Consider the following 16377-nt stretch of genomic DNA (forward strand, 5'->3'; position numbering starts at 1 on the left):
ACACACACACACACACTTGTGTTAGAAGATGTAACGCTGCAGACATCACAGGTGCACAAAGTTTCCCAGTTTTTCTTCTCCAGTTTGCATTTGTTGACAGGTGTGAGACAGCATGCACTCCATCATTCCCCAGGAAAGCTGGGTAAGGAACACGCTCAGAGACTCAAACTTCAACCGAACAAGAATGCAGATAAAGAAAGAAGCTCCATCTCGGAGATCACAATGCGGTATCACCATGCAGTACATACAGCAGCTGAGCACTGCAGTTTGGGGATCAGGATGCTTGGAATGCAGTGGTTTATCAATTCCTTGCAAATTGGGCCAAAAGAAATTGAAATTCCTCCCAATGCCTCTCTCTTTCTCTCCCCAACTTTCTCTCTCCCTCTCTCCGTCAATTTGTCTCTTTCTTCCTTTGCTCATCTCACACCCAGTCAGTCCTACAAACACGACACAAGTACATCTCAATTAAACTCAACTGTTTTCCTCACAAATGGTGCCAAGCAGGGAACAAAGTTCATAAGAAAGTAAGACTAGTAGAAATAATGAGTAATTGTGGGGAAATCACTGTTAATTTTCTATTATGCTGTTTATTGAATGTCTCTCACCAGGTGCATTAGTGCAGTGTCAGGCACAGCAGGGAGTCGGGATTCAGGAGTGCAGAGTGGTAGTGCATTATACATTATATCTGAATATATAATACAAGAGATGGACACAATGTAAGGAACACCTGTGCAGTGCAATGCGAAGAAATACTATACTGTATCCCTGCAAAAGATATACTGCTACCTTTGTGAAGCTTTTAATATTACATTTTTGTTGAGACGGGGTCACAGATATTTAAGGCTGCATTTTGTGCTGTGTTGTACTTAAGTGTAATACTGTAAAGTGTAGCTATTATTGGATTATAGACAACAAAATAATAATATACTCAAATTATAAATATCACCATAACCATGCCTGTCTGACACAGTCCCAATAACAAAAACTGAATTCATAAGCTTTAAGAGATTAGTATTACAGATAAAGGTACCTGTACTTTTCAAACGTTTTAGATTGGATTAGGTTGTGAAGGTGTTTGTGGTCTGATCAGCTATGTGTATATAAAATATGCAATCACTTAAAAGTACTAATATAATAATAAAGATAATAGAAGCATAAAAATTGAGTGTGTGAAATAATCACGTCTGACTTCAAACAATAACTGGCAGAATAAAAAGACACAAGGTATTATAGTGGTGTTGCTATGCTGACACACAAATAATGTGTGCCACATACAGTTTGGGTTATGAGTTCAGTTATGAGTTGCATGTGACATACACCATACCATATTGTGTTGCACCTATCCTGTCTTATTATATTACAGAAGCTAGATTAGGAAAACGGACTGAAGATACTCAGGTGTACCATCTAAATTTAACCGGACTGACAAGATATGATGATTGCTATTATTCCTTGCTGGAGAGCACAGCCCAGCTATACTGAGTTGGGGCTTTAAATGCAGTGAGTTGGTGTAATAATTAAGCCAGTGTCCCAGATTTAGTCTCTGGCAGTTCTCAGTGCAAAATATTTTGGTATATGCAAAATTCAGCATGTAGTGTCTCAGCTGGATTCCTGACCCAGTTCACACTGTTTGTCCACTTAAAGCACCAGTCTAGGAGCACAGCCTGGTGCGCTGTGTGAATCATTGACATTTGCTATATGGTGATTTAGTACATTGAACATACATGTTCAGTGAGAAGTTTCCTGTCTCACATTTATATTAAAGGATTTACAGGAACACATGAAATGTTGTAATGTTTTTTATGCCTACTTGATAAGATAACTTATTAATTTAATTTCCAAATCACTTGGTATCATCGTGTTCTTTCAGAGTTTAGATGATCAAACCTTTTAATCTAGACTCTAACATATTTGTGTTTATTCTAATAATTACTTGAATATACTGTACATACTGTATCATATGTGTGATAGGGAAGACAGCTGTAATTCATTCTAAAGTGGTACATCCTCAGTTGTGAACTCAGCAGATGACACACACAAGCAGACTATCTACTAGTTTCTTGCTGGTGAGAAATCCAGAGCTCTCTTTGTCCTCACAAATAATTAAAGTAAACTAAATCATTTTCTTACAGAACCTTCGATGACTAGCAGTTGGTCTCATAAACAAATTTATTAAACTTCCTTTAAGAATATGTTGAGTCATTATTTTTTTTTACCATCTTCCAGCACAAATTATGCAGAAGACAGACAGACACCTCTCTCTATATTAATTTTAAATGTATCACCCACAGCCACTCATGCCATCCTTCGCTAAAATTTCATTTCAATCCATGTGAAGCTCAAGACAATATTAGTGATTAGAGATCCACATAGAAACCTCATTGTCTTCCACTTTCACCAGATATGAATGCCACTGAATCTCTTGTGCCACGTAATGCAAAGTTAGAGGAGGATTAGAGATGTCAGATGCTAAATATTTGAATTAATTTGAGGGGATTAGGAACCAGGCTCTGGCTCCCTCGAGGTGTAATGGACTTATCCTTCAATGATACGGCCGCATCATTTTAGTTAATATTTATCTTTATTTATTTTTCACTTAGCTATTATTTGTGGGCTGATTCTAAGACTGTGGATGATGTTGGAGTCTAAACAATATGCATGATACGCTCAGTTTGAGGCAAAAGTTTAAAAGTAATAACAAGTTCAAACTAAGATCAGTACTGTACCTGAGACACTCACAACCTACAAAGTCACCTTTAAGTATACTTTGAAAGTGTGTTTATTTATGACACTATGGACCGCTTGTTCTCCCAGGTTGGTGTTACTGCAGCAGCTTGAGAAAATCAATTTTGGGCCCTGGGATTAGAGCCTGGGCAACATTAAAATCCAAGTCAGCTAAAGTGTCTCTAACTGTCTCTAACTGAGAAATGTAGAGGTATCTTACAATAAGTCTGTACATGTGCAGGCATTCTTTGCAGGAGAGCCTGACATTCGCCTGACTGACCAACGGAGTGACTCATACGATGTGCTAGTCACAGCTAAAAACCCTCTATACCCAAAAAGAGTGCTGGTGGAAAACTATGTATGGACTACACTCAAAGTTCTAAATTTACCTGTTAGATTACTTCCATAAAACAGAGATAACTGGGTTTTTTGAAGAGCTGTTGAACAAGTAAACACATTGACATTATATTGGCTCATAAGGTTGTTGCGGCAAACATGTTAGCAAACTGTTGCCTATTGACCAGCAGGCAGACAACAACATTAGTATTCATTTGGAGTTTTGTTTCTGGCCACCTGAGTCCAATATTGACTCTAATTTTAGCTTGGTTTTGATCTCCATCGACTCCTGATGGATATATCTGGGTCTTTAGCTGCTAAATGCTCAACTGTGTTCATCAGATAACATTCTCTAACATTGTCTGTCTGCCGATTTGTGCTAGGCAGGTAGAGTACAACGGGTTTATTGCTAAAAAAAACAGTTGCCTGGTGCAACTGGAAATTGGCAGACTGAACCAAATATTAAAGGTGTGGGCCATGAAACAAAAACAACAAGCGGATAGATGCCAAAATGCAGAGTTAGGTGAAAACCACACCCTACAACTAGTCATGTCATCCATTGTTAATATAAAATGATTTATTAGTGCAGCTTTAAATGACAATATATGAATACATTTTTTGATACAATAGTCCATACTAATAAAATATGAAATCTTGTGTTTTGGATTTAAAATAGATGTTTTCTGGACTGGTTGCTGTATCTATATAGTGCAACTGTCAACTGTGGCCACCTACCTGATTTTTTTTTATCAAGGAGGAGGAGATATATAGAGTGCCTCTGCAGAGTCGTGTGTGTGGGAGCATTTGTTAAAACTGTTCCTCAGCTCGTGGGATTGTTGGTTAAAAAAGAAAGAAGCAGTTCCAAGGCACTCATCAAATAAAAACATTAAAAAGTAATCGCTTCATGACTTGTTCAAAGACTGTTTCAAATCCATCTTCTGAGTGTTGTGTCAATGCTGATGACTTCAGTGTGGAGAAGCCACCAAATTGCAAAAAGCGATGGTTTTGTTTTCAAAAGTGCCCCAGAATTATCTTTTGATTCATTTCTATATTTTGTATATCTGTATTGCAGCTCTTGAAGCTGTAGAGTTGCATAGTGTTAGTCTGAACACTCATGGTGAATTTATGATGATGCTTTTCTCTCCTGTTCTGTCTCCTGCTGTTGCCGCACAGCTCTCTCACACAACTCTCTCTCTCCCTCTTTCTTTTAGCTGTGGCTTCTCAGGACCGGGCCATCGTTGCAGACAGAAGGAGGGTAGGATCTATAAATAGAAATTGGACCAATTATAAAGCAGATGTTCCCCTGTATGATGGTGGGAGCACACTGCGAAGGGGAGGGGTGTCTGTGGTACCTTCACTATGTCTCTGAGCTCTTGTTCTTTGTTGTTTTACTCTCCGTCTCGGAGTTTGTCTTTGACTGTCTCGTTTCTCCGTCTCTGTCTGGTTTTCTCCTTCCCTCTTTAATCGAACACCCTCCTCATTCCAATTTTTTTTTATCTAGCTGTTATCTACGTCATGACATGATCACATGCACACATGCACATACAAGCTCACGTGTATGATTGCTTGCACATTCACAGCCAACATTTCTAAATAAACCTCTCCATCTCAGCTTGACTGACAGCCCTGTAACAGACTGTGGCATATAACATCCATTTGTTGCTTGCTGTTTACATCTCTCTAAATTGCATCCCCGTCATCAGGTTGTTTGACACAGCTGTGACTTGTATTTCAACAATTGTTATCACCCCTCAAACAATCCTACATGAACAGGGATTGTCTCCATAAGAAATTCAACTGATAAGGCAAAAAACAAAAAAAAACCCTGCTCTAATTTATACTTTTGATCCCAGGCTGGGGATACCATTTGGGACTTTGTGGTGAATAAGCATAATCTAAAATGTCCAAATATGGAATCGCCCTTGGTTATCAACACTTTAATCAGCACTGCCATCTTTCTGTAATTTGAGGGGAAATCCTCTTCAATAACAGATTTTGCCCATATTATCCCTGTAATCTGGGACAGTTCAATCAGTGTCTCTGAACTTTTTGTAAACAGAAACACAAAGCAGGACGTGAGCCCGGACTGAGCTTGTGTGTTATCATCAAGAGAAAATCCTGGAACTGCAAAAAATGAGATACTGTTTTTTAATAGAAAATGCAACAGTTGATTTTTCTATCAAAACAACAGATGTAGAAACAAAAACAAGCATTATAATCCTAGAAAATCCTGAGTAACAATATCTGCTCCTGTTAAAGCGAAACTTTTTACTTCAGCCATTTTTGCATTGCTATCCTTTCCTCCAGGTCTGTCCTCGCCACCACTGTAATCGTAATTCCAGTCATCGCCATCTTCAACGCTATTGTCGCCTTGATCGGCAACAACGTGGCCATCATCAGTTTCACTGATGAGCGATAAGGCTGTGTTAGATCTGCTGCAGCAAGGCAAAAGCCCGATCCATGCTAAGTAGGTTAGGGGGGTAAATCTTCAGGTCTCCAGAGGCTGAGCGCTTTCCCTCCGTGTCTCTCTCCCTGTCAGCATCTGACAAGCTCACCAAGGCTGAGCTGAAAAATACCCATAACATCCACCTCCGCAGTTCTCTTTACTGCCATGCTCTCCTTCACTCCCTGCCACGATCTATTCTTTACTGTCTGTCTCCACTTTGCTCCACGCATTTCTTTCTAGTCCTTCCATCTCCCACGACTTCCTCTTACCAATTTCTCCAGAATCTCCCTACTCTCTCACACACACACACACACACACACACAAATATGCACTCATCCAGGCAATGCATTTACATGCACACATCTACAGTTCAAAAACTAAACATTTTACTCCCTAAATCCTAGTATTTATTCAGACTAGAGTCGCTCTGATAGCCTGTAGGCCAGCTTAACTGACAGTGCATCTTGGCTACAATTTGCAACATGACTCACTGGCGTTGATGTGAAACTTTGTGACAGATGACACAGCCACACTTGACTCACAGTAACATTGAAGCATAACCTAATTCAAATTAGGCAAGTGATTTATTTTGGGATGAAGGCAATAGGCTTTCTCAGCTACCTGTTAACAGTGATGACCGTTTAGATGTAGATGCATATGAATGATTGTGAATGATGTGTTGTGCTGCCTTCAGTGGTGTTATAAAAAGCTTTGTTTGGGAGAGGCTCTGGGCATGATTTGGATGCTCACTAGTGCCTGTCAGAAAGATGGATATAGCTTTGTTCAAGTGGTATGTACATTTACTATGTAACACCAGCTATAAAACTTGCTCCAGATAAGGGGCTAGAATTCATTACAGCTAATAGGAAGTGACCAATATGTTACTGGGCACTTTGGCAAAGAATTGTGTGATAACCCAGGTCTTTGGGGATGAAAAATTATGAGCCCACCAGATCATTAAACACTACATCAATCAAGGCAAACAATGGCTAGAATTAGGAAGGTTCACAGCTCTCAATCAGCATGCAACTAATTCACATCCTCACTCAGTTTCAGTTGCTGCAATCCAGTCTGTGTGAGCCACTCACAGCCAACTTGATAACAATAGTCATCGCCGACATTACTCACAAATGTCAATAAGAAATAATTACCACACAAATTAAACCAGAATGTAGCATCTGAATCATCCACTTTGATCAGATCACTTTGATTGAAAAAAGTATAATTGCTCTAAGAGTGTTTATAGTCCTGTTAATACACTTTATCAAGACACTGCATATATAAGGTATGCACTCTTTCAAATGATGCCACCTCCCTCCCTCACCGCCTGGCATGGATGCTATATATGTAGAGCTGTTATACAGTTGTGACCAAGCAGTCGATAGAACAATATGACTCATGTATGTTTATATGTGTGACTCCATATTGGGGAAATTATGTTACACTAAACAAAAGCCTGAAGGCATAAAGACACCTGGTTCTATTTTGAAGCAGGATTTGTCAGCCTAATCACAACTGTCTGAGGACAGGTTTGTAAAATATTTAGATTTTATTACATTTCATTCAGAAAAGACCTTGTGCTTGGTAAGTCAACATCAGACAACCACCCTCATCCTGCTCTTCTCTTTAGCCTTCAGGCAGTCTATAATACCGTATGCCTGAATTCATTCTGAATCTGTTTGTGCAGTCGATCGCACACAAGGTTTTTTTGTTCTTTACCATTTTAGTGGTGTTGTTTTTTGTTTTCCATGTGAATGCACCGTGGCAGATGCTAACTGTGTTTGTAACGGAGTGCCGAGTGACAGTGGTGACTTTGAATGCATACTATGTTTATGTATTAGGTTGGTCGTGGCGTAAACTACTATAGAATTGGTGGGGGGGATAGAAATATTTTCCTATAATGAAACAAGTACAGCACTGGTATGATCCTTTCAGATGAGCGGCCTACCTCTGTGAGGTGAGGGTTGGGGTTGAAGCCACACTGGTTGCACACCATGCAGCAGCACTGTGTGCAGGTGTTGAAGTTGGGCTTGTCATCCCCAGTGCCCATCAGGTCGGTGGTTTTGCAGACGGGGCATAGTTTGCTGCTGGGCATGGGTGCAATTTGTGGCACAGAGTAAGGTGAGGTGGGGACGCTGCCTCGGTCCGGGGACACAGAGGGGGACCTCCCAGTCCTGCTGCTACCCACATCCACCTGCAGACTCTTCCTGGCCACATGACCCTGGACTTGCTCTCCTTGAGGGGCGGCATGCTGACGGGATTCGTGGGAGGCCAACCTGTCCCCTGTTCCATGACCACTCTGGACTCCTGCTTTATGTCCCGGGTCTGAAGGAGGTGGTCTGGTAGAGATGATAAAGAGAACACAAACGTGGATATAAGACCTGGATTCTGATTTAGGAGTTAATGTGACAACCATTTATAAAGTAAACATCAGCATATATTATTAAAAATGAAATATGAAAAAAGTTAGCTAGTGAATGGATGAGTTTTGGTTTTCTTTGTAAAATTTCCAAGGTCAAGAATGAACAGTCACGCTCAATACAAAATAATATATATTGAATAAAAGTAGAATCTCCTCAAAATGCTGCAGTTGTAGATGTTTACCCTCCTTCGCATTCAAGCATGTGCATGTCTACAATGTGACACATGTACATTTAACTTTTTTTAGATACCTTTATATTATGTTATATTATTATTTTTATATTTTTATCCTACTTATTTTTTACACTTTTTAACCTTAGTCAGTATGCAACACTGCATTTCACGACACTTCTTTTTACTGTTTGTGTATGTGAGTGATAAAACCCTGAACCCAACTCACTCTTTATTATTCTTATACAAGCATACATAGTGGAAATTCACTGCAGGCCATGGCAGACCCTTAATCACAGACATGCACACACACTTCACTTATGTCACATCACAAACTTTACATTCTTTAACACAATGATTCAATCTATAAGTCAGACTTTCCTATCAAAAACTCAACATGCTCAAGGGGGGATAATAATATACTGCATTAATTAATCTAACTAAAGTGGATTCACTTTTCAATTCAGATTTACGCAATATTTTCAAGAGGTTATTTTCAGCTTAATTTCAGTATTTCAGTGTAAAACGTAACCACAGCAACCTTTTGGGGCGATTGAGGGAAAGAATGGAGGCTCTGATTAAAGAAGAATGGTGAGCAGGAGAGTAAGAATGAGTAAGGAAAAGATGGAGTCAGTGAGTGAAATGATGAATAAATGCGCAAGAACATCAGTTAATTTAGGAGCGTTGTCTTGTTTTGTTGTTAAAGCAGCACAGTTTGTAAACCCCGTAACATTTAAGCACCGCACTGAAAATGTATGTAGCTTATTCATATTTTAAATGAGGTGCATTTAACGTCTTTTCAAGCAGGTTTTTATACCACTAATTTCCTCAGCTGTGAGATGCACTACGCATGCCATTAAAAGATTTAGTTTTTGCTCATAGTGTGATATCAGACTACTCAAAACGTTGGCCAACAGAGAGGCATATGTTGAATATTTTATATTGCCTCTATCAGTTTCTGTGAAGTGCTCCTTGTGGCTTGTTTTCACTCTTTGAAGCTGTTCTGTTCTGGCCTCCGCAAAGTGTTTAGGGTGGAACAAAGGTAGTGTATCAGACAACAGTATTGCAAACTTTTGGTTTTCTTTCTCATTCGGGCCCTCGGGCATTAGCACCAATAGTTGAATAGGAATGGAGGATTTCCACTGTCATAACAACTTAGACCTTGTTTTGTCATGCACGTCATCTTCAAAGACAGTCTCAGCGGCAGCTCTGCATCCACAGTGGGAGAATGGTGGAAATAAAGGGAGGAATAAAGGAATTAAAATAGAGCATGTTAGCATTTATGAGTCACAGCTGATGACTTGAGCCACCGCACAACCCTAACCCTCCACTCTCCACAGGAGTCCCATGTTCACCGTAGTGAGCCCATCAGGAAAAACCTGCACTTTTCCAACCGTCAACACACTGTTACATTTTAAATTCAGCACAGTCCTGGTAGTGTGCTGACCACCAATCTCACTCTTGTTTAAGGCTTGTTTAAGGCTAAACTGACTCTTGTTTAAGGCTAAACTGGACTTTTCAGGATATTGCTAAGACTACTGGCCTAAAGTCTGAATCCGCCCGGTGTCCTCGCAAGTAGTTTCACATAATAATTAGCACTTGAATGGCAAAGACACCAAGTGGAGGCTCTTATGATTTATGCAAAGCCTCAGGCATGGCTTAATGATACTCAAAAAAGACTTTAAATTGGAAGACACCCTTTCAAAAGATTTCTTTAGATATTCTCATCCATCAGCAAATGGGAGTCCACTGAGAGAAACGTGCGGCTTTGCATCTAAAGCACTACAAACTGCACAAATTACAAGGGTTTGTAAGCTGACAATCTTTTGTAACAGGAGCTCCCTGTGAAACTTTCTATCGTAAGGATGCAGAAAGAGTGAGATTCTCTACACAGCCTCAATAATACATGTGACAATGTCACAGTGTAGCTTAAAGTAATAGTTCAACATTTTGGGAGATACGTTCACTCTGTTTTGCCGAGAGTTAGATGAGAAGATTGATGGCCCTCTCAAGGTGCAGCCAGCAGTTGGTTAACTTAGCTTAGTACAAAGACTGGAAAGAGGGCGGGGACAGTTGTCTGTTGCCTGATGCAACTTGATGTTACACTTCAGTTTTTGTAAAAAAAATACACAAATAAGATATAATGTGTTAATTGGTGATCTTTACAGATGCTGGTAGGTGGATTTTGTTACCTTTGGACAGAGACAGGCAGGCTGGTTCCCCCTGTTTCTACTCTTTATGCTATGCTAAGCTAACTAACTGCTGGTACAGATATGAAAGCAATATCAATCTTCTCATTAACAGTAAAAATATTAATTATTCCTTTAAAAGAGTGAATATAGTCTAGCTGTGTGCTAACAAGCACACAGTGGACGTCATGTTTTCAACCGACTTTATTGGCACTGTCAGACAGGACAGGTCGGAGTTTTAGTTTTTTAAGTTTTAAGATACTCCATCACACAGATGGATATACTATTTAGTCATTTTTTAAATCTATAAATACCAGCTTTAATAAACAGTAACAGAAACTAATTATTTCCACTCTTGCAAAATACCTTGATCAAAATGTAAAGTTCAAATCAATTTTCTGTTTGAGTACAGAATAAGAAAACATCAGATCAAGTGTGCCCATTTTTCTAGTATCCTCCAGCAGTGCTGCACCAATAACACGTTGTAAATGATAATACCAATTCTGAGAGCATAGTAACACAAGTCGTGTTGTGGCTGCTACAAAATGCAGATTTATGACACTACTTTGAAAGGGTTTACTGTACAATTAACATAGGTCACTTTACAAAGAAAATATGTACAAATCTAAACTACAAGTTGCCTCACGTTGACATCTGACTTGTCAAATATGTCCCTTGGAACAGGGGAAATTGTCTGATAGATGGTTATTTAATTTTAGCCTGACAGAGTATATCTGTATTAGTATCTCCAGTATAATGGAGATTCTATATGTTTCCCATTGATTTATTCCTCTGTCCACTGGAAATGAAACTGAGTAGCTCAGGTTTCACAGTGAAACCTATCTCGTGCCGTCCATTAAGTAATATTTAAAGGTCATACCAGGAAGGTAGCAAATGCATCTCACTTGAATGCATGCTCCAATGAATCATTTGTTTTTAATGGCTAAATTCATGTTAAAGGCATCAAAAGGAGCAGCAGTCTGCCATAATACATCTGCTTATCAACAATAGGACCACCACTGCTGTTTTCACAAGGTTTCAGTTTTTCAATTAGCTAAAACTGTGACAGTAGCTGCGACAAATAGACGCAAGCCAAAGCTATTACAGTATTCACTAAATCAATTATTTGTGGATAGTAGTGTTACAGGGCATGGCACTTCTTATTTCTATTATTACGTTTCATCATTTAGTGTCAGACGAGCTTGGCAAACCCTCAAAAAATAATTGATGAGCAGCCAAGACATAAATAACAGAGAAATTACTGTAGAGGCAATATACTTCCCATCATGTGGGTCAAATGCGAATACAGCAGCTGCAGTGCTGAAACTTTAAATCTTCCACCTGCGGCGCGTCACATGAAGGAGACTACATCAAAATCACAACAAGTGGCCCTTAAACAATAATCCCAAGGACAGCACACACAGTGCTCGTACAGCGATGGTTTGTTTCATAGTGATTGTTCGAGTGTCGTTTAGATGAGTGGCAGGTTGCACCGTAGCCTCCATTACGAGCCAAGCATTTGATTTCTGTTCTGAAGGTATTTCGAGAATCTTTAAAGAGTCTTAAAACCATCTGAATAAAAAAATAATAAAAAAGGATGTTGAATCTGTTTCAAAGATGGCAGCCAGAATGACACACTTCCTTGCTGAATTTGTACAACATGTTCAATATTATCAATTATATTGTGATATTGATGTTTCTTACCAATATAGATAGATATATAGTAATTTCTGGCTACCTATAGGAAACAAGAGTTGCAACTTGACAAACAAGTTAAAAGTCTTTAAGGATTCTGGAAAACCATTAAAAGCAGCTGTAAGTCTTGTTAAATAACCATTTAGGTTGTCATGTATATAATTTTTGAAAAATCTGATGGTTAGCTCTGTGACTGTAATATGACAGTAACACGTGAGAGGCACAAACTGGGGATAGGTGTACCAATATGTCTGCTTCTAACTATACTGACCACGGTGTCCATTCTGGCAAAATACTCAAAGTGGCACGAGGAAGTTGAGCAAAGTTCAGTCCCATTTTTTTTTTTTTGATGGACCGCCTACAGTCGCAAATAATGCAACGCGCATGAGGAAATAAGTCGTCTTTACCAACTACGTGTTATCATCATCACCATCATCCAGTGTTATGTACAGTTATTTCCTTTTTTTCCTTTTTGTGTGCTGTAAGTGCTCTAAATAATATATCATATTTTTCTAATTTAAGTATTGGACATCTGAAAAATGCTACACTGCCAGTGTCTCACAAGTAGCCATTCATTTTCTGCAACCTACGGTTGTCATAGTGTCATAAATAAATAAATAACTGCTTTTGCATTATTTGTTTGAGTTGTGATAACAATTTGCTATGTTTAGGCTACATCGTGAACCGTGCTTCCATTGCTGAATGTAAATTAGTTATGAAGGTTTGTGTCTTAGAAGATGCCTGCATGCATCCATTATTTTCATTAGTATGTTTTACGATCTGTAGATTTGTTTGTGTGCTTTATATTGATTGAAACAGACTAATGTCAGCGCCATAGTATGTTAAACAAACTGAATAAATTAGCTGTGCACACTATATAACCTATTACATGATGGCGCAGTACTGTTGTTAAACAATGAGACGACAATATAGCAGCAGCATATTGAGCTCATTGTTGTAAACACAGGAAATATCTGGAGATTGCATTTAACACAAATCAGTATTTCGTATTATTCTGAATGCTTGTCAGTTATAGTCATCAGGTCAGGATGACTGTGCACTTAGTCAAAGCTGTTATGACCAGAGAAGAAAACAACCACTGTGGTTCTTTGCGAGGCAGAAAGGTAGGGTGACTCCCATAGCTTCATGGATTCATATATTGACTCAGATTTAGCTCTTTGACTGTGATGAATAAAATATAATATGATCTGAGATAAAGAAAAAGTGCCTATAGGAACCTTACTTCAGAATATGGGTATATATAGCACACTATGTCCCCATTCATATTAATAGGCAAACTCATAAAATGCTGCAACTCGTTTTAATTAAGATGAAAGTCTCCTATCTACAGTCTCAACCCAGCCACCGTCTCATTGTTTCTTATACGCTCACAAGTTCTTTGTGGAAGAGTATTTCAAGGCAAAGATTCAGACTGAATGTAGGGCCATGATCTTAAGAAAAAACATTTTAATCAGCCATATGATATACTCTCTGTCTCTCTCTCTCTCTCTCTTTCTCTCACCAGCCCTCTCTCAGAACACTCGCCATCGCCTTATGAGACACCTCAGGGTGGATACCAGCGAGAAATCAAGATATAAAAGAATGATGAGGTTACATGGGCGCTCTGAGCCTTTAAACCTGCCCCACAGTGAATGTACAGGATGAACAAAGAGTGCTTTTTACAAATAAAAACACAGACAGGACTAAACAGCGTTAAAGGTAAATGATTTTCTAGCTACAGCTCACCGTCATACCTTACTATCACTTTGTGTAATGAGACAAATCAAGCAGAGAAGCCGACGAAAAAAGATGACTTTAGTCTCGAATGAAGGACTGTAGCGTGAACAAAATCTATACATCATTTTCTATGGCTGGCTAAAGTACAGAGAGACTGTAAGCTGGTGAGGCAAATCCAAGATGCAGCTGTGCCTCCGCTTGTGCGTATTCAGGTCTACAACTGTTGGACTGTGTAATTAAGGCAATATCAGATCCTGTTGGACGGGTAATCCCTCCCACACACCCACACAGTAAATACAGACCTACAGGCTACTACATGTGATTAAACACTAATGATTTTGGAAAAAAGGCTAATATTTTATCAGCCTATATTGCCTTGTTATGAGGACAAGCATGGGGTTTCCATATGTACCTGCCAAAATATTGGAAATATTGTCATGTAAGGGCTTGCCACAGTAGTATTTAATGTGTCTGGGCTCAGTGTCTGGATTTCTTACAGAGAGATGCAACACTACTATTCCAGAAGAAATCACCCTCTTTTCTTTGCTTTGTTTTCCTGTGGTGGTGAAAAACACAATTTTCCACTGTCTGCATATTGATTTGGATTGAGATCTGATAAGTGAGACAGCTATAATGGCATGTACGCGTAATGGTCCTGTGCTCACAATGACGCTGGCAATATGTCATGGCAGCCTTGTCACCGTACACAACGCTGTCATCACGATACAGACGGTCTCCTCGTGAGGAGGAAGGTGATTTCTCAGAAAATGACTTTGTGTTTTCACCGGTACTCATGACCGAAGCATGTTGAGGAAATCAACCTGTAATGGACCCGACTGAGCCCTTTTCAACGTGAGATCCTGTGCACTTTGCATCATTTACAGCTCTAATTTATTTATCACCTGAAGCTACACACATATGAGGACATTAATATGTGCAACATGCATTCCTAAGTAGTCATATTTACTTGGCACTGCCTCACTATGAGGAGAAAAATGTTGCTCATTCATTCACGATACTTAGCCACTGGTGCCTTCGGGACAGACACCGTGAAAACGGGCGTAGAAATGCCTATTGAAGCGTTTGGAAGCTATATTTACGTGTTATTGATTCTACATCGAAAGCGCTGAATATTAAATTTGACTTCGACCCACATTGACGTTGAGTAACAGGGTGGTGCTGCCAGAAAGCAGAAATGGGTCTCAAAAAAAAAAACGGGGGGTGGTGAATTGTGTTGACAAGGATATTGAAATAAATAATTAAGCACCCATTCAGGTCTATCTCCACGCACTCGGTTGATCCTATATCTACGCTCCACGTCGTACAGATGTACCGTAAACGCCACCCCGCCGTGGAGCCTCCCCTGATTTCTCTCCGGGAGAAGCGTCCTAGCTATCGCGGCTACCTGTTAATCCCCGGCCCGGGTCCAGCCCCACTTCCTCCGGCTGGCGCTCCATTGCTGGGCTTGATGAGCTGTCCAGAGTCCGGTGGTGCTGAAATGGAAGCCGGAGCCCCCGCTGCAGGGACGGCGGGGCCGGGCTGTCCCGCCTGTCCCTCCCCTTCCATACTGGCCTCGTTCCCCATCGCCTCGGGATAGGTCTCGACGGAGAGAAACGATGTTGTAGATGGTTCTACAGCTGTGGTATGAACTCAGATGAAACTCAGCGCTGCTCCCCTTCCGCCATCATCACCTACAATTCAGCATCCCGCACGGAGCACGCGCGCTGACGGAGAGGGCTAAGGGAGCGCGCAGACGCAATGGGTGGGAACTTGAGTGGCTCGTACGTGCGCGTTCACGGTGGTCTGTTATCTCAAGTCACCACGCAAACGCCTCTGAGCCCCCTGTGGCACATGACTGGAGACCACTGGGACCTCCCTGATTCAGTTCACGGCGCTCAGTCATTGGCTGCTTGTTTGAAATGTGACAATTGATTATGTTTGTCTACATTTTGCTGTTTCCTTCCTGTGAGAACACTACATTATTATAAATTAGATTCTGGGTATACTGATCATTTCCTGACACAATTCTCTACAGCTGAAAGTATTAGTCGATTCATAGGTTAAAAGATTACTATACTGCTTTTGATGTGTGGTTCATTGTTGTGTGCTGTAGATATAGACATATATCTTATTTTATTTATTTAAGTGTGTTGCTCCTTTAACCTATGTATTTTAACTTTGTGAAGTGTTGAGTTCCTTTAAAAGTGCATTATATGAGGTAGTAGTAGTAGTAGTAGTAGTGAGGTGAAAGTATTAGTCGATTCATTGACAATCAACAAATATTCTGATAATTGACTAAGATTTTTAAAAAGGCCACATATTACCTGTTTCTGCTCAATTGTAAATATTTGCTGTTTTTCTTAGTATCTTGTGGTATTAAAATACATATTTTTGGAGTTTGGACTCAAAAATATTTATTATAGATTTTTGTTACTATTTTCTGACATAGTATAGACCAAATGATTAATCAACTAATCCAAAAAAAAATAAGATTGATTAATTCATAATGAAAATAACTAAGTTGTAGACCTAATACTAATACAAAAATGTTTGATGGAATGTGCATATGCAATAATCTAAGAAAAAGAACAATATGTACTTACTTCATCCCCAACGGGAAAACTCTTTTTTCACTCGATGTTTACACACACACACACA

The 16377-nt window shown here is 39.6% G+C and overlaps 1 protein-coding gene across 1 annotated transcript in view; it reads right to left on the reverse strand.

Moving 5' to 3' along the window:
• The window catches only part of bsnb (bassoon (presynaptic cytomatrix protein) b), a 62624-nt gene extending 47229 nt beyond the window's left edge, over window positions 1–15395 (reverse strand). Inside the window, exons 1-2 of the mRNA XM_035661165.1 lie at window positions 15125–15395; window positions 7455–7845 (exon numbers count right to left, since the gene is read on the reverse strand). Of these exons, the coding sequence (XP_035517058.1) occupies window positions 7455–7845; window positions 15125–15303 (570 nt within the window). The 5' untranslated portion in view covers window positions 15304–15395. The remainder of the gene's footprint in view (window positions 1–7454; window positions 7846–15124) is intronic.
• Window positions 15396–16377: the final 982 nt, after the last annotated feature.

Source organism: Morone saxatilis, unplaced genomic scaffold, assembly GCF_004916995.1.
Source record: "Morone saxatilis isolate NCDOM2014 unplaced genomic scaffold, NCSU_SB_2.0 Contig18, whole genome shotgun sequence".
NCBI lineage: Eukaryota > Metazoa > Chordata > Actinopteri > Moronidae > Morone > Morone saxatilis.